The sequence below is a fragment of the Danaus plexippus genome, chromosome 7, assembly GCF_018135715.1.
Source record: "Danaus plexippus chromosome 7, MEX_DaPlex, whole genome shotgun sequence".
Lineage (NCBI taxonomy): Eukaryota > Metazoa > Arthropoda > Insecta > Lepidoptera > Nymphalidae > Danaus > Danaus plexippus.
In genome coordinates, this window is record NC_083541.1 from 5,699,019 (window position 1) to 5,725,497 (window position 26,479).

A 26,479-nucleotide genomic window follows, 5' to 3' on the forward strand; every position below is an offset into this window, starting at 1 on the left:
TGTCTGCAACTAAAGTTTGCTAGCTTAGAAAAAAATAAGATATGGAAAAACCCTTAGAAGAGGAACTTACACTGGTAACCACGTTTTATGATATGGGCATAAATGATAACAAAGATCTAGAGTGCACTAAAATTAATTGCATTGCAAAATTGCATTCTACTTTAAATCAGTTTTACATCCCGTTACCAAACTTGGACTAATCGTTAGTTTGAAGCTATACAAAACGCTTACAGAATTATGAAATTTCTCGGACATTTTGCTACATCTTTTTATGTGCATATAGCTGTCTTAATACATAGTACAGCAGCCTAATTGTTTATCGTTCTATGGTATAAATAAAATGAAATATACCAATTTTTTTCTCCTATATAAATGCAAATATATGTTTAAACCCGAAGTAGAAGCCGTCAAATCCATCGGTATCTCTTTAAGCCAAGGGGTAATATGAAATATAAAGATATTTAAATGTTATTTCCTTATATTTATCCATCTGCAAGAAATAACTTCTTTCCATAGACAGCTATCATGGCATTTTGTACTTGGTCTATAATAAAATTCTGCGCTTCTTTCCAAACATTATCGTTCATTTCACGTATTCTTCTATTCATGAAATTTATTAATATATATAGTTGTTCTAAATTTTTATTCATTACCATGTCTCGCATGTAACCAGCAATTAATTGGATATCACAATGTTTAGGAGTTTGTCCGCTTTCAAACCAGGCTCGGAGTAATTCTCTTATTTTATCCCACGGTAATCCGAGTAAACCCTGGGGCTTCGGCTTTTCTTCTTTAGATATATCTTCTTTTATGACGATTTTGCTTAATTCTTCTGTTTTTATTTCACTTTTAACAGTTATTTCAGTATTTGACTGAAAAAATCTACTAAGTGGGTTAAAAGATATCTGAGGTTTAGAATGTTTAGGTGGTCGTCCTCTTCTCTTCCCTTTAGGAGATTTAGATATATTTAGAATAGGAGATTTTTGTAGGGTTGTGCAAGTTGTAACTTTTTTCGGAGTCGTAGGTACTTTAACTTTAACACCTATGTCAACAATGTTTTCATTTGAAATATTTTTTTCAGATTTAGGGACGGGTTTGGACGTCAAAAATTTGTTAATTGCTCCTTTTATTGGCTTAATATTGATTGGTTCTAGCTTAGTGACTTGAATTCCTATTCCACGCATTTCTTTTGGATCTATGTTTTGTTTCTTACATATTGAAATAACTTCCTTTGTTATTATTTCAACATCATTAGTTGCATTTTGCAATGTTGTAGACTTTTTTATGACGTCACAGTAGCCATGACCCATGAACTTTGCAGTTTGTACCGGAGCATTTTCAGCCCTGACCATCAATTTTAAGGTAATACATTTGCCAATTACTTTGAATTGTTGCATCCGAGAATGGACTTCAGCAGAAAGTTGCTTTAAAAACTCTTTGCATTGATCATTATTTTCAAAACGAATACCATAGTTTACTTCAGCGGAAACAGATTTTCTCACTGTGTGGAAAGATAAAGGGTGTGAGTCTTGTCCACGAATCTGTTCATATAATTGTGCGCCAGTCTTTTTTCCTAAATGTTGTTGAAGGTTTATTAAGCTCAAGCTTAACAGGGATCCACAAATCTGATACCCTAAAGATTCTAATTTATGTGAAGTCTGATACCCAACACCTGGTAGATCACTAAGTTCTATATTGTACATAAAATCATTAACTATATCAGCTGTGAGAAAGAATTGTCCATTGGGCTTAGCTTTCTTCGTAGCCAAGCGAGCTTGCAATCTATTACCACCAAACCCTGTTGAGCAGGGACATTTAGTTATACTTTTTATCTCATCTCTCAAAGCGGTGGCAAAGTCAGTAACACTGACATTCATTGATTTCAAGAGTTCTGTACAATCAACATACATTTCATCACATGACACAGCTTCAATATCTAATGTGTAATTAGCTATAGTGTTGTATAATTTAAAAGCAACATCTTTGTAACCATCAAAATCATATGGAATTGTCCTTAATTCGGGGCAAAGCTTCAGAGCTTTCCCCATAAACATTCCATTTTTGATGCCCTTATCCCTTGCTTCATAAGAACAAGAAGCTATTTCACTCATAGACCCATATGATGATTCCTCCTCATAACCACTTTCAGCAGATTCTGTATCAATATTGTCTTTGATATCCAGAGCAATACCAATTTTTTTGGCTTGCCTTTGTTTGTATAAGTTGGATTCAGTAATTGCATCATTGCCAGACCGTTTACTTCCAGGCTGGCCTCCTTTTGAATGTGTAACAGCTACCGGTTTTCCTCTCAATTCTGGTCTATTTCTCAAACCAACAGATACAAAAAAACAATCCATGTCAATATGCATAATAGTCTTACCATTCTCAAAACAAACATTTGAATATCTGTTTTCATTATTTAAAGCTAAAATTTTGTGTTTTAAACTTTCTCTTGCAGGAAAACTAAAGTCACTAGTTTCTCTCAAATCATTGACATGTTGTTTAAAACAAGCACCGAGTTGAGAAATATGATGTAATCTTGAGTTGTTGTAAAATTCTGAGATAAAATTTGGGTCGGCTGCAGTTTTGGCATACTTATCTTTATTAACTGAGTCACTGGGTTGACAGTTAAAAGTTTTGTAAGTGTTATCTCTACTTTTGGAATCAGCAGACTGAAGATTTGAACATTCAGCTGAATTTGTATCAGTATATGAATTTTTTGAAACCACATCTTCTGCCTTCAAAGATATCTGGCATACTTTTAATAAACTGGTCTCTTTTAGCATTTTTTTTGTGTCACCAACATTACCAATTTGACTTTTATTATTTTCTTGATTAAATTTGATTGTAGACTGTGTTCTTGAATTTCGATAGAGTAAATATTCTTTATAGTTTAACAATTTTTTAGCCTTTATACTATCAGTGATCCAATCTGGCTTAACTACTTTTGCCAAGCACATTTTTTTTACTTTTGTGTCTGGTAAATTAGAAGCTATAATGAAGTCATTACTTCTTTGATAAGTGTGATACACTCCACCATGTATAGCCATTAATTCCTTCAATTCGTCTGCAGAAGGCACCGTGAAACCATTAACATAAATACTGACACCTTTAAATATATCTGTCAATTTATTTTCTTTTCCTATTCCTGCTGTAAATTGCTCTTCAAGTTTCGCAATTTTAGCATGCATATACCCACCCCAAGCTTCAAAACCATTGTCAGGAAATCTTTCATCTCTTCTACTCATTATTTCAATCTGAATGTATGATTTTACAATTTCTTTATGGATATTAGATACATAACTATAGAAGAAAAACCCTTACACTGTTTTGTTTTCCCGCCTTAGCTTGGTTACTAACTAGAACGTCAGGATGTCAGATTTAACTACTACTACATCACAGAATACCTAATCGTAAAGTAATATAAAATAATAATAGCCTAAAACGACATATTATGTTTTCAAATTATTACGTTCTCAATTTATTTAAATAAATTATACATTAATTTAATAATACTAAATTATAATTGCTTGATGATTAATAGTAGAAAAATTAAACAATATGTTTAGAGTGTGATCCGTACGAAACCTATTTTTTTAAGCTGACAATAATATAAAATCAGTTAACTGTCATTATTTCAAAACGAATCTTGACTTATCGTCGTTTTTCCTTTAAATCAATTTAAATATTCCTATTTGAATTGAACGTACAGAATATTATAGAAATGTCAACAATAGAAGATTTTTTAATTGTTCCCTGGGTAGGGCCTAGCTCTTGTAAAAACAATTTGACCGTAGCAGTTCTTTCTTCTAACAGTGATATTATAGAAAGTGTTTCTGAAGCTATAATAGACGTGCACACCAAAGGAGAATATAGATGGAAACTCGTTGTACTGCGTTCTTTTAGTTTGGAAGACATCGTAAGACAGTCAGATTTGACTGGTAAATTAGCTATAGACTTCGTAGTGCTGGCGATGGACACGAGTCGAATCTTCTGCGTTGAATGGGCGAGAAAAATGTTAGAACAAGTGCATCCAGATCTTAGAATACGACGAGTAGTGCTGTTAAATACCAGTGGTTTACCAATAAACACAATGGCTGTGAATGCAAGTGAAATAATATCATTTACTTCAGAAAACAAACTTGATTTAATAAGTGGAAATATATCAAAACCAGAAGATGCTAAATTTTTGGCCACTAGGATATTAAAGTATATAGAAGTCTCTATTGGTATTAAGACTGGCATACCAAATCTTAATATTTAATGTTGTTATTGGTAGGTTTAAATAAGTTTGAAGCAGTATGTCAAAAAAATCATTTACACATTTCCAAATCATTTATTATACTTCAATTGTACTACAAAATAATAGGAAGTTTTCTACAGTTACAATTATATTTTACATAAATAATAAACCATTATAGCAATTTTCTTACTTGTGTATCAATCTCATTCAACCTCAAGCTTCTCTTTCCAACCAGAAATTAAAAATATTACTATAATATTAGATAAAAAATATCCTAAATTCTATATGAAATACTGTTCATTCATTATACTTTGTGTAAAACTATAAATAACATATAGGGTAAGCATAAAATCTAAGAAATTGTAAAAAAATCAACATTCAAAATGTCTTATTATTAAAAAAGAATAATCTAACAGCATAAAATGAAATGCTACATCATTTTTCATCTGTTAACTGGTATAGTATACTTATCTAAACAATAACTATAATAATCGCTGAATCTAAAATTAAAGTCACTTCGATGTGACCCAATAAAATAAACGTATACAAAAATTTTAAGATTAAGCAATATCACAACTAAAACGCCCGAGGGCCGGGCAAATAAATAGAGGGCTTATTAGTACATAGGTTAACAAAATGTTATTTTAATTAATAATTATGTTTAAAAATTGCTGGAAATAGGATACTGTGAGGACATTAGAATATTTTGTGTTCTTTTGGAATGGTATCTTAAAAAAATTTGATTTTTTTTTTATATATATATATATATTTGAGTTACCCGAAATGAGGTTTTATAATCATGATTATTTATACAACGATAAATGAGTTAAGAGAGCATAAACAATTCAATTGTTGCTAATATAACAATCTCTCAATGGATCTTACTTGTGTTAGATATAAGAATGTGGAAGAAAATGTTAATTTAGGCATTAGTTGCATTAACAAGTTTCGAATAGAAAACACTATATTGAGAACCGAAAAGCCGTTGATTGATCCTCAGTGGATTGTTTTGTAAATTTACATGCGACTATATTTACTAACGTTTTAGTACGTACCCATAACGGGAATAACGTTGAGTAGCATCGAGTGTTAGTATTGAAATATTTCAATGCTGTATTTTGTCATGTTGATATTTATAACAAAGCAAGCAATTAAAGACGTTATAAGTTGGCTCGCGACACTAATGTGGGATGGTGGACACGAAGTTTCTATCTACAGACATATCAATATATCTTAACACTAATTTCCTGTACTGAGAGATATATAAAATAGTCAAGCTAACATCAAAAGCATCTCAAGACATCAAATATATTATACCACTTACACTCATGAGATGCTTCATTATATTCTATGTGAATAACAATAATGAAAAGAAATTTTTTGAATAGTTTTCATTTTATATAAAATAATGTTGTAAATGATACCCTTATATAATATATATGTACACCCTCTTTATGTTAAGTATTTATTTAATGTTTAAAATGTTATTATCGTTATCCACATAAAACGGCTACACATCTAACCGTAATGTACTATTTTAAGTATAATTTTGAAATTCAGAAGTTACAATGTATCCAGTAGTCATAATTTTGAGCACAGTTTCAACTACACTTACAATAAAATCTGACTTGTGCTAGTAGCGGTTAATAGGTAGGCTGCATGTTAATTTTATTCTGATATGTCACCGCAACCGTTACATTTGACATTTATTTCATTTTCAATTCTGACAACTAGGTAGTCGTACGTCTGACAAACTAATAGAGATTCGTGATATGTGGCCAGTGAGCCGAGGCGACAGACAACTATATTATTACACCACTCGCATGTTGATTATATATAGGTATACACCCGGTCCATTCTTCCACGCCACTTAGTTCAAGCCTACTTCGTGATCGTAGCACCTTAATGTTCACTATACACTTTAATTTACACCAATCTGTAACAATGGAGGTTTGTATAAATATTTTTTTTGTATAATTCTAAACTTTATTCCAAACACCCACAACTTCTTTTTGCACTAAACGTCAACGCTATTGTATATGGCAAGTATAATTAAACAAGACCAGCATCGCGTTGCAGTCGTTATTTCCATAGTCCAGATCTTACAGATTCGACTCCTGTTTGTGTTAAATTTTTTTTTTATTTATTTAAAAGTTTTAATTATTAGCTCAACATTGTCCTAATGTTAATAACATAATTACAATGTTTATTTTTCAATCACAAAGAAATAAATTATATGAAAATGTTTCTTTAAAAATAATTTCGCAATTTATATTATAAAACTTTGTACAAATTATAATTAAAAAAAAAAAGACAAAGACAGTATGTATTATGTACTGGTGTATGACATGTGTACGAAAAACCATTTAACTAAGGTCCTACTCTTAAATACCTAAAGCAATGAATCCAATCTAAGCAGACATCACGTCGTGATGTCTGTATGTCATAGTATAGCTACACCTGTCCACCAACCAGTCTAGTCGGAGTCGAGGTTGACGACGTCGGTGGGCGTGGCTGCGGCGTGCGCTGTGGCATGCGCGAGTCCGGCGGCGGAGCGGCCGGGCGGTCGTCCGCGGGGCCGGGTCCGCTCGCCCAGCATCATCTCCCTCGCCCTCTGCTGCTGCAGCGCCATCGCCACCGGATCGCGGCTGCCGAGACCCCCTGCGTAGTACTTTGCACCCATCTGTTCAGTTATTATTTGAGTCGGGAACTTCTATATTATATAATCATGTTACTAGATTTACATTACTTTTTAGCTCAATGTACTGTATTTGACGTCCTATGAATATTCTTTTTATTTATTTATTTTTTTTATATTAAAAATGAGAGCGAAAATTCTTATATTAAAAGTTAAAAAGCGAAATTTTTCATTTGATATCGAACATGAGAGAGATATTTTCGAAAAACCGTTAATAAAAAATCGATTGTACAAACTGGTAGTACTCGACTATAACAAGTGACGGTGGGTGGATATAAATCAATAACTTGATTAGGGAATTTCAAATTTTATATATGAAACAAGATTCTTTGATATAAATCGAACAGTGCCTGACCACTCCACGGAAGAAACAAACTGTATGAAAAACACAAATTGTAAGAAAAAAATAATCTATCTATTGGAGATTTTAAAGCATTAACTGTATGAAAGATTCGCCGCAGTTTAGAAATAAGCCTAATAATATTTAAGAGACGTGAATAACTGTGTGAGCTCACGTTTTGTTGCTGCATGAGTTGTTGCATTCGCATTTGCTGCTGACGCTGCCAGGGCGGCTCGTATTGCAGGCCGCTGCTGCCACCCACACCCATACCGCCGCCTGACATAAATAATATTCACTTATACCGACATTTAAATCTATATTTAATTGACATCTGATTGACACATTACCTGGATTCACCATCCCCGGGTTCATCATGCCCGGGTTCATCATGCCCGGCTGAGCGTATTTATATATTTCACCCATTTTCTGCATCAGCTGCACGGAAACGACAAATTTATATACAACACAACAAACGACAAATACACAACGTGTAATATATAGTTGTATAGTGATAGAATAACTCATGCTCCAAAGAAAATACAAATATGGCGTAACGAAAAACAAAAAGAAAAATAAATAATAAAATAAATCTAAACAAATATCGACAACAACTTACGCCATAGTCATATCCACCGAATATCTGAACAGATAAATTTTATTTCAATAAAACTATACACTATTCTCCGTACATAGCGCGGGCCGTATGCACCCGGTAGTTAGGGTACCGTGTACGACTAGTTACTTCTAACAAAAAATAATCTAAACACAATAGCTGTATAGCTCTATAGCTGTGTACTAACGGCTGGGTTCGAGTTGTATAGTAGCGTCTGCATGTCCCGTATTTGACTGTCGTTTATTCCCGGCGTTTCTTTCCTCAACATGGCCGCTAGCGCCGCATACGCCAGCTGCTGTTGTTGGGCGAATAGACCTGGCACTGGAAATAGACGAATATTAACTTCAATTAATATGGTAATGTGGATTCCATATAAATATTAAGTCTCTAACCTAATAATATATATAAGTTGTATTTGGCTTTAGTCAGTGATCAATTCAAATGTAAATAAAACTTATATGTTCGGATTCACTACGCGATTTTAATGATTTATGTCATCTCAGATTAGAGCTCATCTCGTCTTAGCGATCACTGTTGCCGCCGATAACCGAATAGCCGATACGTCGGGAGCATGTTGTTAAAGTAATTAAAAACGCATAGTAAATGCGTGAATATTAGTTTTATGTGTATGAGAGCTCGTTAAGGTCCTAGAGGTCATTAATGAAACACGTGATTATTGTCAATGATCGTACTCATGCCGTTGTGCATGTTATAGTTGAAGGGCGCGGGCGGCGGGCGCGTCTTCTCGTTCTCGAAGTCCTCCCAGGCCGCCTTCCTCTCCTCTTCTGTCAGGGTCTCCTCTTCCTTGTTCTCTAAAAGGGAGTCATGCTCGTGATATTTGTAGATCTGAAAATAAAAGTTTATTTTAATAATATATATATAGTATTCAGTATATATATATATGTTTACAGGAGTTTTTCTAGAACATTAATTTGGTAAGTGTATTTAAAATATGGAATTAATAAAGTGAAAATTATTTTAATACTATGGAAAACATATATTACTTTTTTATGCAATTTATATTAGTCCAGTCGGTCATTTTAGGTTTTATCTGGGAAAAAATTCCTAGTGAGCTGAATTTTTGTAGTGTTTTAATTGAATTTTGTCGAAAGTTATTCCTTTAATTTTTTTAATTGACTGCAGATCAATTTCTTTGGCATTGTAACAGTTGATTTTGTGATCGCCAACAATTCCTGTTGACACAGAACTACAGGAGAGAGTCCTAACATCATCATCAGTAAACGCTCCTATCATGGTTCCTAGCTGCAAGGTAACGAACGATCCGCTATTGATATTTCAACGAATTAGTTTGAATTTGAAAATCTTTGTGAATATTCACAATATGAATTAAGTCCGTATCCAACGGAACTGTTTGATAATCTTGGCATGAGACTTACTACGTCTTACTAAAAACCTAAACCTCTATGCGATAAATACGTATATATTTCTTGAAATGTCTAAATATAAAATAAAAGATTTCAAGACACTTACAGATATTAATAAAAAGCAATAGAGTTTACGCCTTGGTGTACAATTTACGATATACAATACGGTATGTGAGTGCATTCCGTAAATTTTGCAGAAAAACTGCAAGAGACATTATTGGTAGACAATTTTATGAGGAATAATTTTATAATGACCTCAATTGACCTCCGAGCAATAGGTCGCGAAATATTTGCAAAAAACTGATTTTCGTGACCTTTTGACCTTTGTAAATTTTTTTGCTCGCACAATACCGATTTTTTACAACTTCATAATAACGCCGTAATAAAGGTGTATACAAAAATTCAGCTCACCGGGAATCTTTCCCCAGAATGGGTTTTAAGATGCCTGAAACAACTGGACTATATTGAAACGAAGACAAAACATCTCATTGATCGCAATCTGTGGTCCTACGTTTAAAAGTTGTGTTTCTATCAGTAAGAGTCCGAACTCTTGGTCTTTCAATTTGAATTTCCTAATAATGAGTAAACCAATAGAGCCTTATATTTCATTAAGTTTAATATCTGTGCGCCTACCACCAGTTTGCAACTTCACTATACACACGGAGTGTTTGCTGTATTCCATTCATAAATATCCACACACGTTACTATCGACGCAGGTTTATGTATAACTCCGCGTTTATGTAAACTCGTAGTAAGACAAGCGGTAGAGTCATCAGTGGAGACGAATTTGTAGGTAGAAACCGAAACACAAAACATAGTCTAAGAGACTGCATAATCGATGTTTTCTGAAGTCTAATTTGTTTGAAAGTACGATAGCGACCTGTGCCTCGTGCTCCTTGAGCATCTCAGCGAACAGCCTGTCCTTCGGCAGCGGCGGTATCTCCCTGGGCGGCGGGTTGGGTTCGAACTTGTACAGCTCGGCCAGGTCGTTCTCGGCGTAATGCCGGTCTATTTGCTGCTCGTCTATGACTCGTTTCGATATCGCCTGTTTCGTCACTTGCCGCTCGTAGATCTTCTCCTCCATCGTGCCCTGAGAATGATAACAAAATTCTTCATCACATACATTTAAATATCTACGTAACTTATTATAAGAATTTTTCGTGTTAGTTGTTGGTCAAGATTATACAAGTACGCTTACGTATATTCATATATATAAATACTAGTTACCAGCCCCGACTTCGGCTCTTTACAAAAAAAATATAAAACATCCTATTTAATTTTGAGAATTATTAAACTTATATTTACTAACTTTCAATTGGTGCTTCCGAATAAATAGTTTAAAAAGTAATTTACAGATAGTGACGTAGGCTTGAAAACGAACTAATATATTTTGATAAGACTTAATACCCTATTTATGTAAATAGCATTCCAATAAACGTTTTAGGAATGCCTATTTTTAAGAGTTGTAAAAGGGATATAGTATGTTAACCTTAAGGTATAGACATATGCCACCGCGGACTTTTCTGTAGACCTTTATAAGATACACAATTCCATCATATATTGTTTTGTTATATCTCAAAGACTTTAGGCAGCGTTTTCTTTAAAAACCCTCAGACGGCTCATGTTTTTCCGACATTTTCAACAAATATCGTTAATGTACACACAAGTAAATACAAAAACTTAACAAATTCATACTAAAACCTTCCTCGAGGATCACGCTATCGAATGGTGATAACTGTTTGATAATCGCTGCAGTAGTTTTTCCGTTTATCGCGAACAGACGGACAGACAGACGCGGCGAGGGACTTTATTTTGTAATATGTATTGATAATAAAAATCCTCACCATAGCCAAAAATCGGTATATATAGCAGGGTTTCTTCTGTCCGAAGCGGTACACTCTGAATATGCTCTGCACGTCGTGCGAGGGGTTCCACGACACGTCGAATATGACGACGCGGTTGGCCGCCACCAGGTTGATGCCCAGGCCGCCGGCACGAGTCGAGATCAGGAACAACCTTCGCATGTTAGGTCTCATACAATAAATTACTTCAGTGTGGAACAGATAATAATCAACAAACGTGACATTCGTTACACGAGATGTAAGATAATGAAAATTAAATATCATAGGTCTGTAGTAATTTTTAAATTTCTTATCGATTCGAATGAACCACTGACCCGGGATATTTAGGATGTAGAATTAATTGTCACAATGTTTTTCTATCAGCTAGTGATTTAATAAGCCTCACCTCGCTCGAGGATTATCTTCCCTGTTAAAATTCTTGCACCATATAGATCTGTTTTCACAGGACGTGGACCCGTCCAGCCGGAAGTAATCGATCCCGGGGGACCAGGAACCTAAGGAAAAACAAATCATTTAATAACAAGAGACAACATATAAAATGACACAAAATCTACTCCTGTAACGAAGAGTGTGTGACGAAATTGAACATTATTAACGTTATAACGAGGTGTGGCTAGGAAGAAACTATTATTCACTTTCATTTTACAAACAGTACATAGAAATATTCAAACATTAATAAAAATATATATCGCGTTATATATCCTTACGTGCGATAAACATACATCCTTACATACTGAAAATTTTGAATCATTTCTTTACATATAAAACGTAATATGTGAAAGCCCTAAATTCTTCAGAAGTCGACTGAACTAATAAAGTAATATTTTTCCCCCGCTCTTTATTATATGACAAAGTATAGTCTAAGTTAAGGTTAAGGTTTAATGTATCTGACCGCTGTGTGATTTATAAGATATATATATATATATATATATATATATATTGTAAGAATATGTAAGAGTAGGAAAAGCAGTTGTTAAAAGAGATCTTAACTCTCTTGTCGTTTGTGTAAAGATTTCCCCATCCATAACACTCAGATTTCATTTCAGGATAAGGTTAATAATTTAAATTTATTTTAGTTTTCTGTAAATTTAATAAATTAATAGTAAAATTTATCGGATATTATTTTTAGTAAATTCAGTTCTGATAGCGTCTCTAATATAGAGACTATAAATTAACATCAAAGTTAACACACATATACTGACCGACATGTCCATTTAGTTTTTCATCAACTCTCGCCTCCTGCGTCGCGTCGTCCACCTTGCCCAGGAAATGTTCTATCAGGTCCAACGAGTACAGAGATTGGGAGAACACCAGTCTGATAAACAAAATTAAGTATTGTAATTATTACTGCCGTAGTAAGAGCTCGATTGACAGACTCGATACCGACGGTTTGAAGTTATTCAAGCGAAAACCTATATAGATAACAACTTAATATCAGAGATTCGACGGATCGTCAAAAATTTATATCCACGGACACGGATCCGGATAGGGATATTTAATGATAACATCCGCGGATACAGATACGGATCTGCGGAAAATCACTACCTAGCATATACAGGCGCGGTGAGAGCAACACTAGACCGTACCTGTCGTTGTAACACTTAACATTAAAGCACACTTGCTGTCAATTCTATTTGAATGAGACCAACCCCGACGGGCAGTGCCGGCATAGAATACGAGCGAAGTAGAAAAATGTAAGTAGTGTTGAATGCGATATGACTATTGAGCTGTGAACTAAATTAATTTAGCTCTTGTTTTGAGTATTGTTGAGTATTTGAGTAATATTGTTGTTTTAAGTATGCAGTATTACCTAGTATTACGCAGAATTACCTACCTATGCTTACCTATGCTTACTAGTGATTACCTAGTATCTATAAACTCACAGTTTATCCCCGATAGCCTCACACTGCCTCAGTATATCGAACAGCAGCACTAGTTTGTGCGAGTGCCTCATATCGTCCAGCTCGTCCTCGCTGACCAGCGTCATCCACCACTCCGTCGGGTTCTCCGTCTTCAGATCCCTTGAATCCAGCACAGCTGGCTCGTCTTCCATCTCCACTGGAACGGACGTTACATCCAATTAGTTATTTTGATATAAATTTACATCCGTACTAGGCTCTTATATTATTTTGTATATCTAATAACTAGTACCTACAGGTGGAGTATGCGTTAATTCCATTTATTATACAAATTTTTTATTTTGTGATATATATATTTTTTTATAATTTCCTTAAATAAATTAAAGATGTGGCAAAAGTAGTACAAATATACATGATATAAATTCAAAATTTTCATTCACGAGGATCGCAAAACTTCTTTGTGAGAATCTGAAAGCATTCATAAGTGGCGAGTGTTGTGAGAGCTTGGAATTACGAATTTTTTTTTATTAAGTAGAAAATTTATTCTACCTTAAAATGTATTTATCCTAAATTAGTATGCAAATAATGCACATAGTATGTTGTATGACTGGAATATCTGTCACACAGAAGGATACATAAAGCAAAGGACTAAGAGTTACAGTAACATTGCTTCATGACAAAAGATCTTTCTTCTATCAAAAGACTTTCGTCTAAGCTACACGTCGTACCTGGATTCGCCCGTGTTCCGCGCCGCGTCACCTTGCTATCTTTTCCTTTACCTTTCTTCCCCGACTTCTTCTTCTTACTTTTCTTCCGACTGTCATCGCTCATATCAGATAAGCTATCAGACGATTCTTCTGTAGATGATTCCTGGATAACGTACATAAGCACATTAAAATATTGTAAGAAAATTAAAAAAAAAAACAAGGTATCTTTAACGATAAGTAATAACCATAGTGACTTTATATTTTAATTTTCATTAAAGAAAAAATACACTCACATCCGGTGTCGAGTCGTCGTCTATAAAGTCAGACATCTCAGAATCTTCTTCCTCTCTCTCCCTCTGAAAAAAATTAATTAAAAATATAACAGAGACGAAACCTCTCAGCATTCAATGGATTCATCTTGGGGGTTCCGGGTCCATCGCGTTTCCGGGAGAGGAGCTTCAACGGTGCCTTGGACTTGCGACCCAGGTGTAGGTTAAAGGGATCCTATCTAACGCGCGTTAAACGCTCCCCTCCACCGTCCAAACTCCTCTCTCTGATTTTCAATGTAATACTTCGTAACGTCTCTTTCTTGAGTTGCTTCTAACGTTTAATAGTTAATATCAGATATACACCCGTATATACCTCATGTCACACTCACCTTCTTCTGTTGCATAATTTCATATCTCTCCGAGTTATATTTAAGTACGAGCGGATGCGTCCATATCCTCTGGAGCGACTGGAAGTCTGGGAACAGGAAGCCAGAAGACTTGCCAGCCAGCGGCCTACAAATAATATGAAGGTCATGATATAATCTGTGATGATTCCTAAACATACATTGTTTTACCGAATTTTTAACTCAAAAAGTATAAAAAAGAGGATTTTTTTTATAATTAACACATATATATTTTTTTAATGTATACATTTTTGAGTTATTGTACATAAAAAAATAACGGATTGACAATATTCAGTTAATGTTTCGCGAGTGGCTGATGTTTATTATTAATACGAGATATGAAATTTTTTTTTTTTTATTTCAAATAACGTGAAATTCCTGTTGAAATAAATTCAACAGGTTTGTCAATTAAAATTTTCGTATAAAGGATGTAACTTGATCCGCCAGCATTATTTTATTGCCAAAAATTTCCATTTGATTTCCGAACCTATTCAACCTTAACTGTTTGGTTCTCCCAATACATGTTTGCGTACATATTGTTGCGTGTGCATACTGAACGTATCGTATTCGCCACTTACTTCCGGGAGTAGTTATCAAGGTAATGTTGGTACAACTTAATCTGTACTTCCGTGAGCGTTATGAACAGAACGTATTCGTGCTTCGGCGGCAGGAAGGGCGCCAGCACCCCGTAGTCCCGCCTCTGTCGACAATATTCACTGTTAATACACTAAGAATTTGTTTTTAAATCTCCTCGTTCATTAGTTTAATGATTATTTGTCAATATAACACATTCAAAGTATACATATATATCTATAAGTAATACTTTCGCGAGTATTCATTTAAATTTAACCAACATTCTCCGGACAACTCCTCTGTTCGTACTATCTTCATTCTAAAAATGTTACCGTCTTTGCCTTCATACCTGTTACTGTAGAAGTTAAAATTAATAGTAAAATTTATCAACAAGAGCTGATTTGATATAACCCGTATGAAATAAGAGAGCAAGTTAAGGAATTTTAGTTAACGTTACTTGGTCTTATAACCTCATTTCGTCGCTTTTATCATTCTATACTTTTCCTACAGCGATGCTAGATGCTCAATATCTTGTGTATAAGCAGTCTTCATAAACGGACGGTCGCAGACTAAAATAATTTTAGTAAACAAAAATTTTTAGCTCCAGAGATAAAATATTTTTTTCCGAGATTAATGTTCTAACAAACATACAGACAAACTCTTCAGCTTTTTTATGTACTACTCCACACATGGCTATCATTCCTGATGGTTAGTGAAAAAGTAGCCCTAAAACTTAAACACACTAAGACAGTAAGTGGAAATACAGCCTTAGATGATAAGTATACTGGGATGGTGTGTGTAAATTCCGCCTAAGGTCAGTGAGCGCCTATCCAGTGTCGGCGCTCATCTCTACCTGCACAGCTCCGTCCAGCATCTTGTGCAGCACATGCGACCGCCTCTTCATGACCCTTATATCATGTTCCGTGGAGTCCGTGTACTGTCCGTTTGTTATAGGATTCACGAATCTATTGAGGTACTCGTTGTACTTCCCCAGCAGATTCGGCTTCACGAATTGAACCATGCAGTAATCTGGAAAAATATTTTTTTTATTAATAATATTTACACGAGATCAACGCATTGGATACGGTTAGCTAATGTTCGTTAAATTGTTAATATTCTTCAATACAAATGGCCAGTCGGTATGTCTGTATACGTGGTGTACTAACACTCCTTAAGATTATTCTGTAGCGGGGTTCCGGTGAGTACTATCCGTCTGAGCGTCCTCACACGGTTCATGGCCTGAGAGAGGCTGGTCTTCTCATTCTTCAAGAGATGTCCCTCGTCACACACCACCAAGTCCGGACCTTGGATACAAAGATTGTATGATTAGTCAAAAATATTATTTACCTTTAAATTTTATATAGTTTGATTCAATCAACACTCCTATTATGAAAAGCGTCAAAATTAAAACATTATATTAAAATTTAAATTAACGCTTCGACGTATTTGTGTGTGTGGGTGTGTGTGTGTGTGTGTGTGTGTGTGTGTGCGTGTATACGTACCGGGATCCACGAGGCTCTCCTGGAAGCTCTTCATCATCTTCTTCTTGAACTTCTTGTTGGTGTCTGAGGACAGGTTCCTGAACATCTCGTAGCCCAGCACACACACTCCGCCGCTCGCGAACCACGAGGACAGCTGGTACGAGCGCTCGCTGTTCTGTTTGAATCTACAAACGAAACCAAACTTTAGACTATGTCAACATGTATATTCACAGAGAACATATTTATGTTCGGAAATTTTTGTTACAGTAGTTTATTAACCCATTTGCAAAAAGAGTATTATTCAGCCTGAATTTTCATTCTATATTAAACTCTTTATTTGAATTTTAATTCAATTATAAGAGTTAGTTATTATATTATAGCAAATAATATATTATATTATATGTTAATGAGTCACTCCGCTCCGACTCTAAAGTCATCCTATCAAACTCCCATGCTTCTCATTTCCAATAAACATTTTCCTTATCCCTCTAATCCCAGTTCCGTATTTATTCAGACGAGGTCGCGTACAAAAACTACAAAATACATAAAATATACGAAAGTGACCTGGACAACTCGTAAACGTCGACGTCATACTCGTTCTCGGTGTGTTTCAGCCATATACGGAACTCGTTGACCCAGTTGAGGACGGTGGACAGCGGACACACCACCAGCACGCGGTTCACACCCGTCAGCGAGCTGTGAGTGAGCAGCGTGTGAGTCAGGGACACCACCTGCAGCATGTGGGATAGTATTATACACTAATAACATTATAACCGGGAAAGTTTGCAAGGACGGATATATGTATGTGTTACGTTAAATATACTGTACTGATTTTGATTAAATATTCCGATTACCGTGATGAGGACGTGAAGAATGATACACAGGGTGCAATTAATCCCTGCAATATATGTACGTTCAGAAACATAAAACAACAAATTTAATAACAATTATCATGTTTTGTTATATTACATTGACGGTTCCACCCATCATTAGTTTTTTTATATGTACAGAAACCGATGAATTACGATTTTCTTATATATATAATTTAATAGTTACCGACCTGTAACGTCTTCCCTAGACCCATACAATGCGCCAATATGCAGCCGGAGCCTTTGTCTTTCTTAATTCTCTTGACGCTTTCGAAGCACGCGTTCCACATAAACTTTATACCGTTAGCCTAAAAAATGTATATTTATATAATAATAATAATAATAAATTATATATATATATATATATATATATATATATATATATAAAATATCATACAGAACTTATAGAGACTTACGTAGTTTAACAACGTTGGATATTGGTTAAGCAAAAAAATATATATATTCAGATTTTTTTTCATCAATCGTCAAAATTTACCCTGTTTTCATTAATTTTCGATATTAATAACAGATTTTTCGACTTAAAATAAATTTACTTTACAAAGATTTTTTTTATATATAAAATCGATATATAATAGTTATATACACATATAACATACCTGATGCGGCTTCAGTTTCTTGACGAGTCCTTTATCGACCTCTATCAAAGGCTCTTTCGTCTCCGGATCAAAGTCAAGAACCACTTTGTCTAACACAACCTCGTCCGGCTTCCCCGACTCATCGAATTCCAAATTGTTATACTGAAAATTATAACAAATTACTATAAATATACTGAGATTAACTATTAAAAATAAACTACGTAATGAAAAACGTTCATCTCGTCTGTCCGAGACCGCGGTCGCTGTGAAGTAAGCGAAACGCCGGGCGCTTTGAGGTAATAAAAGACGCGATAGTACATCCGATTATGTAAGTTATTTAACTGAATGCACTCGAAAACCTTTATCAATATATAAAATAAGAATTTTCAGTTAACTCATAATTAATAATCAATTAATGTCATGAACCCACCAGTTTCTGTCTCTCCGCTATCCGAGCGATTCTCTCCTTCTCCTCCTTGGCAGCTTTCTTGGTGGCCTCCTCCAGCTGGTTCTTGCTCATGACCTGTAAATGTCATTAAATACAATGCCACAGCAGTCGTAGCGCCACACGGCCCCGGCGGCGCGCCGGTCGGTGACCTCCTCAGCATATATTTCCTCACCTTCCGTATGTTTTTTCTGCCATGTTTATTTCTGCCTTCGTTCTCCGTCTCCGATCCCGAGCCGTCGCTCTCGTCGACGTTTTTTATGCGCCGACGTTTCTTCTTACTGAAAACATGTTCAGTAGCATCGATATCTAAATACTTATCGAAGAAAACAATCGCGAATTAAAACTATTTTTATATGTGTATATACTATTTACTTATACACCAGGAGTATATCAACCACGTCTGCACAGTGTCATATTCTAAGTGATGCTATACCTATATATATATATATATGCTATACATCAAAATGTGTCTTCAGCTCAGTTTTTATAACGATAGTACGTACAATAACAGTGATTTTTAGTTACATAAATATGTATTTGTATGTTAACTATTCAACGAGGTAAAATAATAACTGGTAGAGAACGAAACGTTCAGAGTTGTATTCCCTATCATCTTCTCAAGGTCGTCCCAAAACATGCGCCGGCAGTGTCTGTGTGCTCTCACCTCTCGTCCGCGGAGGAGGCGGCCGAGGCGTCACTGTCGCTGCCCTTCTTCTTCCTCTTAGTCTTCTTGGGCTCGGAGTCGTCTTCGGAGTCTTCGAAGTCGCTCAGCTTCACGTCCCTGTCCTTCTTGCGAGAGGAACCGGCTTCGGAATCCGAAGATATCGCCAGCTTGCGACGGGACTTGGATTTTAAACTGGAATTATAACATTGATTAGAAGGAAATATAAGTAATACTACCTACTTGCTTATCTAATAATTATGTAAATAAATTTTTAAAATACGATTCGAATAAAAATATAACCAAGATGATATGGATTCATAGTGATTTGTATATTTAAGGGTTAAATTAATAATGTACGGAAGCACTCACTTGCCATCTTCAGATTCATTCTTTTTACCGTCCTAGAAAAAAAAATACAGATTTAATAAATGTAGATATACATGTATATCAAATATCCAGTTAGTGTTGTAACCTGTGTGCTCTTAACGTGGGAGCTGGATGAGTCGCTCTCTTCAAGCAGGTCGTCTTTGGCGAGGTGAATGACACCGTCTCCGTTCAAACCTGACAACGTTATAGCCGGAAGCTCTTCAGCTTCTGCAAAGAACAATTAACACATTAATTAAGAGCAATCATATCAAATCATATCATATCATATCATATCATATCATATCATATCATATCATATCATATCATATCATATCATATCATATCATATCATATCATATCATATCATATCATATCATATCATATCATATCATATCATATCATATCATATCATATGTCATATTAGTAAATAGTAAGATCAATACGCCAATAAAGCCCTATGTGTTTACATGGTAAAGCAAAACTGAATTTGCAGTTTTTAATTTTAAAATGTTTTCATATATGTAATACACAGATAATGTTGGATATATAAAAGAAAAATTGAACACTGTCTGTTGTTAGTCTGACGGACCGGACTCATTGTAAGGATACAAATTTTAAGCATAATACACATGTAGGAACTGATAATTAAAATTTTGAAAAAAAAACAATACAGTAGATTAAATCTAATAAATGGGGTAACATTCTAATATGTTCCTAGTTGAAAAATCTGACTAATAAAATATATATATAAAAAAATCACATTTTTAATATTTATATTAAATTATTATAAAGCGTCTACAATTCTCTTTTTTTTTAATTGAATTCTCTATATAATAACATAATTTTCATTAACCGTATCCCCCATCGCTGTCTGCAACAGACGCGTTGTCCGAACTGCTTTCCGCCTTGAGGAAGGTCTCGTCGCTGATGCACGGCTTCGGCATTTTTGTGTGTTTTTTCGTGTTCTGTGTCGCGGCCGACGAATTGGACTCCCGACGGCGATGCTTCTTGTCAAGAGACTTTAAATTTGTTAGCCTGAAACAAATCATTCATCAAAAAATTTTTTTTTCTGCAATACCGAAACGTTACATCTTATGGCAACATTCATACATAGCTTTTTGTATCTTTTATTAATAACAAGTCTCCGCGTGTAGGTCTTAGACTTTTGGATGATTTCGATCTAGCAAGGAGCGCCTCCAGAGATGTTTAAGGCATTCATTCGTGTAAGTTGTAACACAAAAAAGCACTCGTCTAAATCTATGCTTTTTTTCCAGTGAAGTGACATATTTTATTGATAGTTTTCGTAATCAGTGTATCAAGTGTGCATCGCCGCTCTTACGAAGCATTTCCCGTCTCTAACTCGCTAACCTGCGTCAATACTATAAATGTCACGTGATTTATGCATGAAAAACTATTAACGTCCCGTAAGTAGTATGAAAATGCAAAACTTGGGATAAGCGTACAGAATAATTTAATTTTATATTTACTTTTTATCCGTGTTTTTGTCTGTTTCATCAATATTTATCGACTGTTAAACTGTGGAGTGAGGTTTCTTTTAATTTAATCTAATATCATGTCAGCGAAGTAATGTAAGTCATAATTTTAAAATTTTCACCTTAACATTTTTTTAAATTAATTTTCTTCACGTATTTGGTTTTGAACGCAACATGATTATATTAATTATAATTCGTTTTTCTAACTCTCAGCTTTGATAAAATATAAACAAAGGTAGTGTAATTGTAAGTTTATTTAAAGAGAATGGGTACGAGTTGAAGTATAGTATATTAGTTGTACTTGAACAAAAACGGCCTTATTGCAATATTTTTTAATGTTTAGATTTTCTATATTTATCATAAAAGAATTTTCTTAATTTTGTATTCTGGCAACTAAAAAACTTACGAGTTTTATATAATATCAAATTCTATTTTACTTAATATGCGACAAAAGAAACTTTTTATACTTCAAATATATGTTCATAGTAAAGGAAATACTATTTCTACTTATATTACATGATCAGACTCCAAACGCGCAGTATCTAGTTTTTTACTCATACGATGACGAATCTAAAACTGCTATCTGTGTGTGGTTTGAAACTGGGGGGTAATGATACAGAACTTATATTAGATATCAAAAAAAATTCCATCACCCACTGTTGAAGCTTTCGAAAATTCAGTGTTTTCATTTTGAGTTCGTGTTTAATTTAATTGTAAAGTAAATTTAAGAAAACTTTTATCAAATACGAATAATATGCCCCATAATTCACGCATGAATATAAATTATTTCACAAAGCAGCTAATACGTATTCCCATAGTAAATATCAACTAAATACCAATATTTCCATCACAATGCCCAAATCCATGCACATTATGCCGTAACAAACACGAACATAAACAAACATACATATCGAATAACCCGATCCGTTTTACATACCACAAAATATATGTACACATGTATGTGAGTAAAGAAATGTAGACGGGAAAAGGGAAAAGGTCTCGTTTTAGAAGATATGGACGCTTACACAAACACACGATACGTCACTCTCACGGAACCCTAATATAAATGCAAGTTATATGTTCTGAGACATGCTATATCACAATCCCCAGCCTCTAATTTATCTCCCACTGAAATATTTACCCATCAATGTCTTTGTCAAACGTATCCTGAGAATCTGTATTTTGGCTGCTGCTACCTTCATTAGATTTAGACCGCCCCATCTGTAATAATTGTAACTGTGTATGAAACTGTTATAAGCATTACAACCTAACCACCCTAACCTGACCTACGTACGTGTACCTAAACGTGTCGAAGACTCAAATGAAAGACAAACATTCGAATCATTATTTAATATCAGAATCATTTAAACATAATAATATACTACTATAATCCATTCAGATGAATAGTTACATTTAAATGAACACACTATACACATACAATAAGTGCTGAGATAAAGCCCGCTTCATGTAAGCAAAGTTATAATAATAATAGTATAATTGTATGATAATATTAAAACAAATAATCACTCTCTCCTAACCTTTTTGGAACTCGAACATGAAACATCTTCGCAGTTATCCTCTGTCTGACTGGAGGTCTTCTTAGATTCACTGCCCGACATATCTTTATCTTTATCTTTTACATTATCTTCACTATTGCTTCTCGATCTCTTTCTTTTATTTAAAGATATCGAACTCGAGTCAGAATCGGATGACTCGTTTTTGTTTTTATCCTTCTTTTCCTTGTCACCCGACGAGTTCCCTGTTAACCGGTAATCCCTTATTTGTTTCAGAGCACCCGTTAACGCTTCGTCCTCCGTGTCCGAGCTGGATGAGTCTGTGAGCAACATTTTCTTAGCGTGTATGCTCTCCATCATGTGTTTTCGTTTCGATGATGGGGAGACACTATTGCTACGTCGTTTTCTCTTTTTGTTTGGACTATTATCATCAGTTGAATCGTTCAGCAAGGAGGATTTAATTTCATCCTGTGCTACTGACGTGGAATCATTTTTATTAATAATTACATCAGGTGTTTTACTTCTCTCTTCTAGATTATTGCTTTCAGTATTATCAATAGATCCAACACATCGATTGCTTTGACTTCCACCAACTTCATTTGAAGCAGGATTTCCATTATCCTTATTAGACTTGTTGAGATCATTTTTAAGATTTTCCGCCAGATTCTTTAAATTTTCTTCACTGTCTGAATCTGATTCATTCAACGGAGAGCTCTTAACATTCAGGACATCTTTAGAGATATTTTTTTCTGTCTCTTTTGTAAATTCAAACACAGTATTCCCATTTTGAATAACTCTTTTCAAGCCGTAGCTTTTTAGGTAATCTTGGGTGAATTCCGGCAGTCTCATAATATTAATATGGAAATCCTTAGGCTTAAACTTCTTCACTTCACTACGCTTCTCTCTCCAATATTCAGCATCATCATTTTCCGTGGCAATGTGTTCGCTTTGGTATTTTTTACCTGCTCTTAAAGGTTTTCTTTGACTTCGATCACAGCCCGTCACATTATTACTTTTCTTCCTACTCATGTCGTCTTTTTGCATATTATTTTCTATTAAATTATCTTCCTTATCATTATTAATTGGGAATGCCTTCTTATCATCTTTCAATAGTTTATTTATATTGACACATTTAATAAAAGGCTTAATTATTGAACTCTGGCTATCAACATTTTTGGTTTCATTCGTTTTATCAGCGGCAACACCCTCACTACACTGATCATCAGTTTTAGAGCTGATCGCATCACTTGATGATGGAATGTTTTCAGTATTTACATTGCTACTTATATTACTATCAACTGATGCGCCTTGAATTTCTGCTACATCTGATTCAATTTGTTTATTTTCATTTTCTTTCAAGGTTGCATTACTCTCTATGTCACAGTTTTCCTTTGTTTTTGGTGAATTTGTGTGTAATTCGCTTCCCTCATGTTCATTTTGTTCCGTGCTACTAGGGTCTGGAGCCACAGTAGTTGATATGTTTTCAATATTTACTATATCATTGTTTGCCTCTTTGTTAGATGTATCACATTCAATTGAATTTTGAGTTGAAGTGACTTCATTTTCAGTTTTATTTTGCGTTTCGGTTTCACTATCAGAACTATCATTAAATACTTTTATATGTTTAAATCTCTTGGTTTTAGTTGATTTACTCTCTTTCGTTTTGGATGGTTGATCTTTTATACATTTATTACCATCATTACTAAGTTTTCTGGTAGTTTCTGTGTTTTCTGAATGATTTTCTTTATCCTGTTTAGATAATTCCATATTAGAACTGTTACCTTTTACATGAATATTGCTGTCTAGCTCCTTTGTTTCTGATGAGTCCTTGCGGTTGCTCTCCGAGTTGCAAGTTTGTTTCTTCCTGTTTCGATACAATTCACAGTCATGATAAACCGGATACTTTTCTTGAATATCCATTGGCATGGGTTTAGTTAAAACTTTAACTGAAGTGTAATGGTCCAAGTTAATTTTTTGTTTAATTTTTAACTTGCGAGATTTATAATCAAAGTATTCATATTTAACTTTGCTGTCAACGAATGACGATTTGCGACTTGCAATTTTCCCGCCATCACTAACGTTGCTTTGATTAGCGACGATTTGAGTTAGTACTTTCTTCACGCCGCTTTCAACGTTCTCAATAGACTTCTTCGACAATTCACATATCAAAAGCACCTTACTTGCGGCCTTCTGCAAGGCATGAGAATTCTTTAATTTCTCTTTCTTCAATCTCTTCTCTTTAAGATTTTCCGATCGAACTCTCAAGTTAGATCCCAGTTTTGATAAATATTCCATAGCTTCGCTAAGAACTTCGCTAACAGGAACCGTGTCCGCCATTTCACTAAAACTGTCTGTTTCTCAGATTTATTATCGAATCACTACTTTTCATTGAAAAAATATGAATTTATAATGTTAAATGGTAACATAAACAGCATCAAGAATAATAAATAAGTTAAACTCCCGAATTGTAAAATAAAATTGGTCGCGGTATAAACCAATACTCCAAAAATAGTAATAAAACCACAGAGTAAAAAACAAACTTTTATTAATGCTTGACACTTCTTTCGCTGACTGCTGACAAGTTTTTAAACATTTCTAATAGGTTTTTCTAATTTGAATAAGACCTTTGCTAAATATAATTTATTGATTTTAAGTCCCTGTTAAATTTAACACACATTAACTCAGATAAATGAAGTTGAACGCGTAAATCTTACTAAAGGTATGATACTCTGTGTGAATACGTATTGCATAAATCGGAACGGCCTCCTTGCAAGTCCTTCTAGATTTGGTTGGGTTATGTGAGTAACTATACAAATATATCACAAAATAGCGGCAATGGTATACATATGATTAGTAGTATATGTAGACGATATGTGCATAATATCTTGCGATATTCTGGTAACATAAACATATGAAAAACAACTATTCTTGATATAAAGACGCAATAGCGTTATCTTTGTTGTAGGGACAAATCTATCGCTCTATACCAAAACAAAAAATATTGAGGCTCTAATTTTTTGTACTTACCTTTCATGTAAATGGCTGATCTAGCGTTTTACAATATAATATTTTAAAAGATACACTTAACTATAATCAGAACACATTCTTGTACTTGTAAGTACATAAGAAACATTAAATCATAAACATTTTTCACTCCTATTCCGAAAAATCGGCGAAATAAGCAAGGTAGATAAACTATCCAAAACAGTCGTGAAAAAGATCCATAGACAACACAGACGACTTTGCGAAAGCGAGAGCCAAGATTTTGGGAAAGAAAAGGAAAGCATGCAATGCTTCGAAAGTAACGATTGACTCCACTATTAATAATTAATTGAGTTTAAATTAGATGCATTCAATAATTTAATAGTATTACTAATATTGCATAATCTTTATACGATTTATATTGATCTTAAAGGACTCGATTACTTTTACTCTGGGACAGATATATTATGAATATCGTATATACATGAAGTTTATTTCATTTAGAAATAATTATATTTTATTAGTAAAAGTATGTATTAAAATATGACACCAAATAATAACTAAATTCTTTGAAATAGGTTGTTACTTACCATAGTCTATTAAAAAATGGACTGTCAAGATTTAAGAACTTCGTATTTGACAACTATTTATTTTTTCACTTACGATTTGATTGTGTAACAAAGAAGTAATTCAAATATGTTGTCAAGAACAGCGGTTTGTACTCGCAGTGTTACTAATATTGTCGTGAGATGTTGTAGTCAAGGAGCTGGTCAAAACCAGACTTCGTCTTCTACTGCATCATCATCGGCTTCAGTAAATGCTAACGTGCCTGGCCTAAGTAGTGCAGTTATACACAAAGCATCTGAACCTCTTGGACCAGGAGTAGACCCCAACAAGGCTGGACCCTACAAAGTTCCAGAATATTTCTGCTATGATAACATGAGCTATTTTGAGGCTGAAATAGAAATGTCCAAGTACAGATGCCCTCAACCTTCGGCTGTTAAAAAGTAGATTTATTTCATGTATGATATATAATGGCAAAAAATTAGAGTGTAATTGTTAATAAATTCTTTTGTTTTACTAGGTTGTATTATTTTAAAAATAATAATTTTG

The 26,479-nt window shown here is 34.3% G+C and overlaps 4 protein-coding genes across 9 annotated transcripts; 2 read left to right on the forward strand and 2 right to left on the reverse strand.

Moving 5' to 3' along the window:
* Positions 1 to 329: 329 nt before the first annotated feature.
* Positions 330 to 3,433, reverse strand: LOC133318743 (DNA repair protein Rev1). The gene has a single exon (XM_061520745.1). The coding sequence runs from the start codon at positions 3,246 to 3,248 to the stop codon at positions 483 to 485; it is 2,766 nt and encodes a 921-aa protein (XP_061376729.1). The 5' UTR covers positions 3,249 to 3,433; the 3' UTR covers positions 330 to 482.
* Positions 3,434 to 3,642: 209 nt separating this feature from the next.
* On the forward strand, positions 3,643 to 4,513 carry LOC116770955 (uncharacterized). The gene has a single exon (XM_032662606.2). The coding sequence runs from the start codon at positions 3,725 to 3,727 to the stop codon at positions 4,262 to 4,264; it is 540 nt and encodes a 179-aa protein (XP_032518497.2). The 5' UTR covers positions 3,643 to 3,724; the 3' UTR covers positions 4,265 to 4,513.
* On the reverse strand, positions 4,317 to 25,607 carry LOC116770954 (transcriptional regulator ATRX homolog). 6 transcript variants are annotated; one of them, XM_061520782.1, is made up of 29 exons: positions 25,412 to 25,607; positions 22,012 to 22,091; positions 20,231 to 20,412; positions 19,484 to 19,605; positions 19,381 to 19,412; positions 19,012 to 19,203; positions 18,520 to 18,625; positions 18,330 to 18,422; positions 17,921 to 18,061; positions 17,495 to 17,611; positions 16,999 to 17,165; positions 16,456 to 16,619; positions 16,120 to 16,257; positions 15,807 to 15,982; positions 14,959 to 15,080; positions 14,366 to 14,489; positions 14,001 to 14,063; positions 13,729 to 13,870; positions 13,025 to 13,199; positions 12,344 to 12,456; positions 11,527 to 11,635; positions 11,124 to 11,295; positions 10,160 to 10,369; positions 8,587 to 8,740; positions 8,082 to 8,215; positions 7,629 to 7,716; positions 7,457 to 7,557; positions 6,716 to 6,926; positions 4,317 to 6,179 (listed from the first exon to the last, which is right to left on the reverse strand). In XM_061520782.1, the coding sequence occupies exons 2-28, from the start codon at positions 22,089 to 22,091 to the stop codon at positions 6,720 to 6,722; spliced, it is 3,624 nt and encodes a 1,207-aa protein (XP_061376766.1). In that variant the 5' UTR covers positions 25,412 to 25,607; the 3' UTR covers positions 4,317 to 6,179; positions 6,716 to 6,719. The 6 variants fall into 6 exon arrangements, with proteins under 6 accessions (XP_061376766.1, XP_061376765.1, XP_032518494.2 ...); XM_061520781.1 differs by lacking the exon at positions 25,412 to 25,607 and adding an exon at positions 22,409 to 24,890 and having other exon boundaries at positions 6,716 to 6,914; XM_032662603.2 differs by lacking the exon at positions 25,412 to 25,607 and adding an exon at positions 22,409 to 24,890.
* A 372-nt stretch (positions 25,608 to 25,979) lies between these two features.
* LOC116770586 (uncharacterized) lies at positions 25,980 to 26,446 on the forward strand. The gene has a single exon (XM_032662120.2). The coding sequence runs from the start codon at positions 26,063 to 26,065 to the stop codon at positions 26,375 to 26,377; it is 315 nt and encodes a 104-aa protein (XP_032518011.1). The 5' UTR covers positions 25,980 to 26,062; the 3' UTR covers positions 26,378 to 26,446.
* The last annotated feature ends 33 nt before the right edge of the window (positions 26,447 to 26,479 follow it).

What these genes read in the sequence shown, in the direction of transcription:
- LOC116770954 (XM_032662603.2), bottom strand. Translation starts at nt 24,721, where the DNA reads ATGGCGGACACGGTTCCTGTTAGCGAAGTTCTTAGCGAAGCTATGGAA. An exon ending in AATGAATCTGAAGATGGCAA is followed by an intron (nt 19,204 to 19,380) that starts GTGAGTGCTTCC and finishes TTATAATTCCAG; the next exon opens with TTTAAAATCCAAGTCCCGTC. An exon ending in TAACATGCACAACGGCATGA is followed by an intron (nt 8,216 to 8,586) that starts GTACGATCATTG and finishes GTCTATTTCCAG; the next exon opens with TGCCAGGTCTATTCGCCCAA.
- LOC116770586 (XM_032662120.2), top strand. Translation starts at nt 26,063, where the DNA reads ATGTTGTCAAGAACAGCGGTTTGTACTCGCAGTGTTACTAATATTGTC.
- LOC133318743 (XM_061520745.1), bottom strand. Translation starts at nt 3,248, where the DNA reads ATGAGTAGAAGAGATGAAAGATTTCCTGACAATGGTTTTGAAGCTTGG.
- LOC116770955 (XM_032662606.2), top strand. Translation starts at nt 3,725, where the DNA reads ATGTCAACAATAGAAGATTTTTTAATTGTTCCCTGGGTAGGGCCTAGC.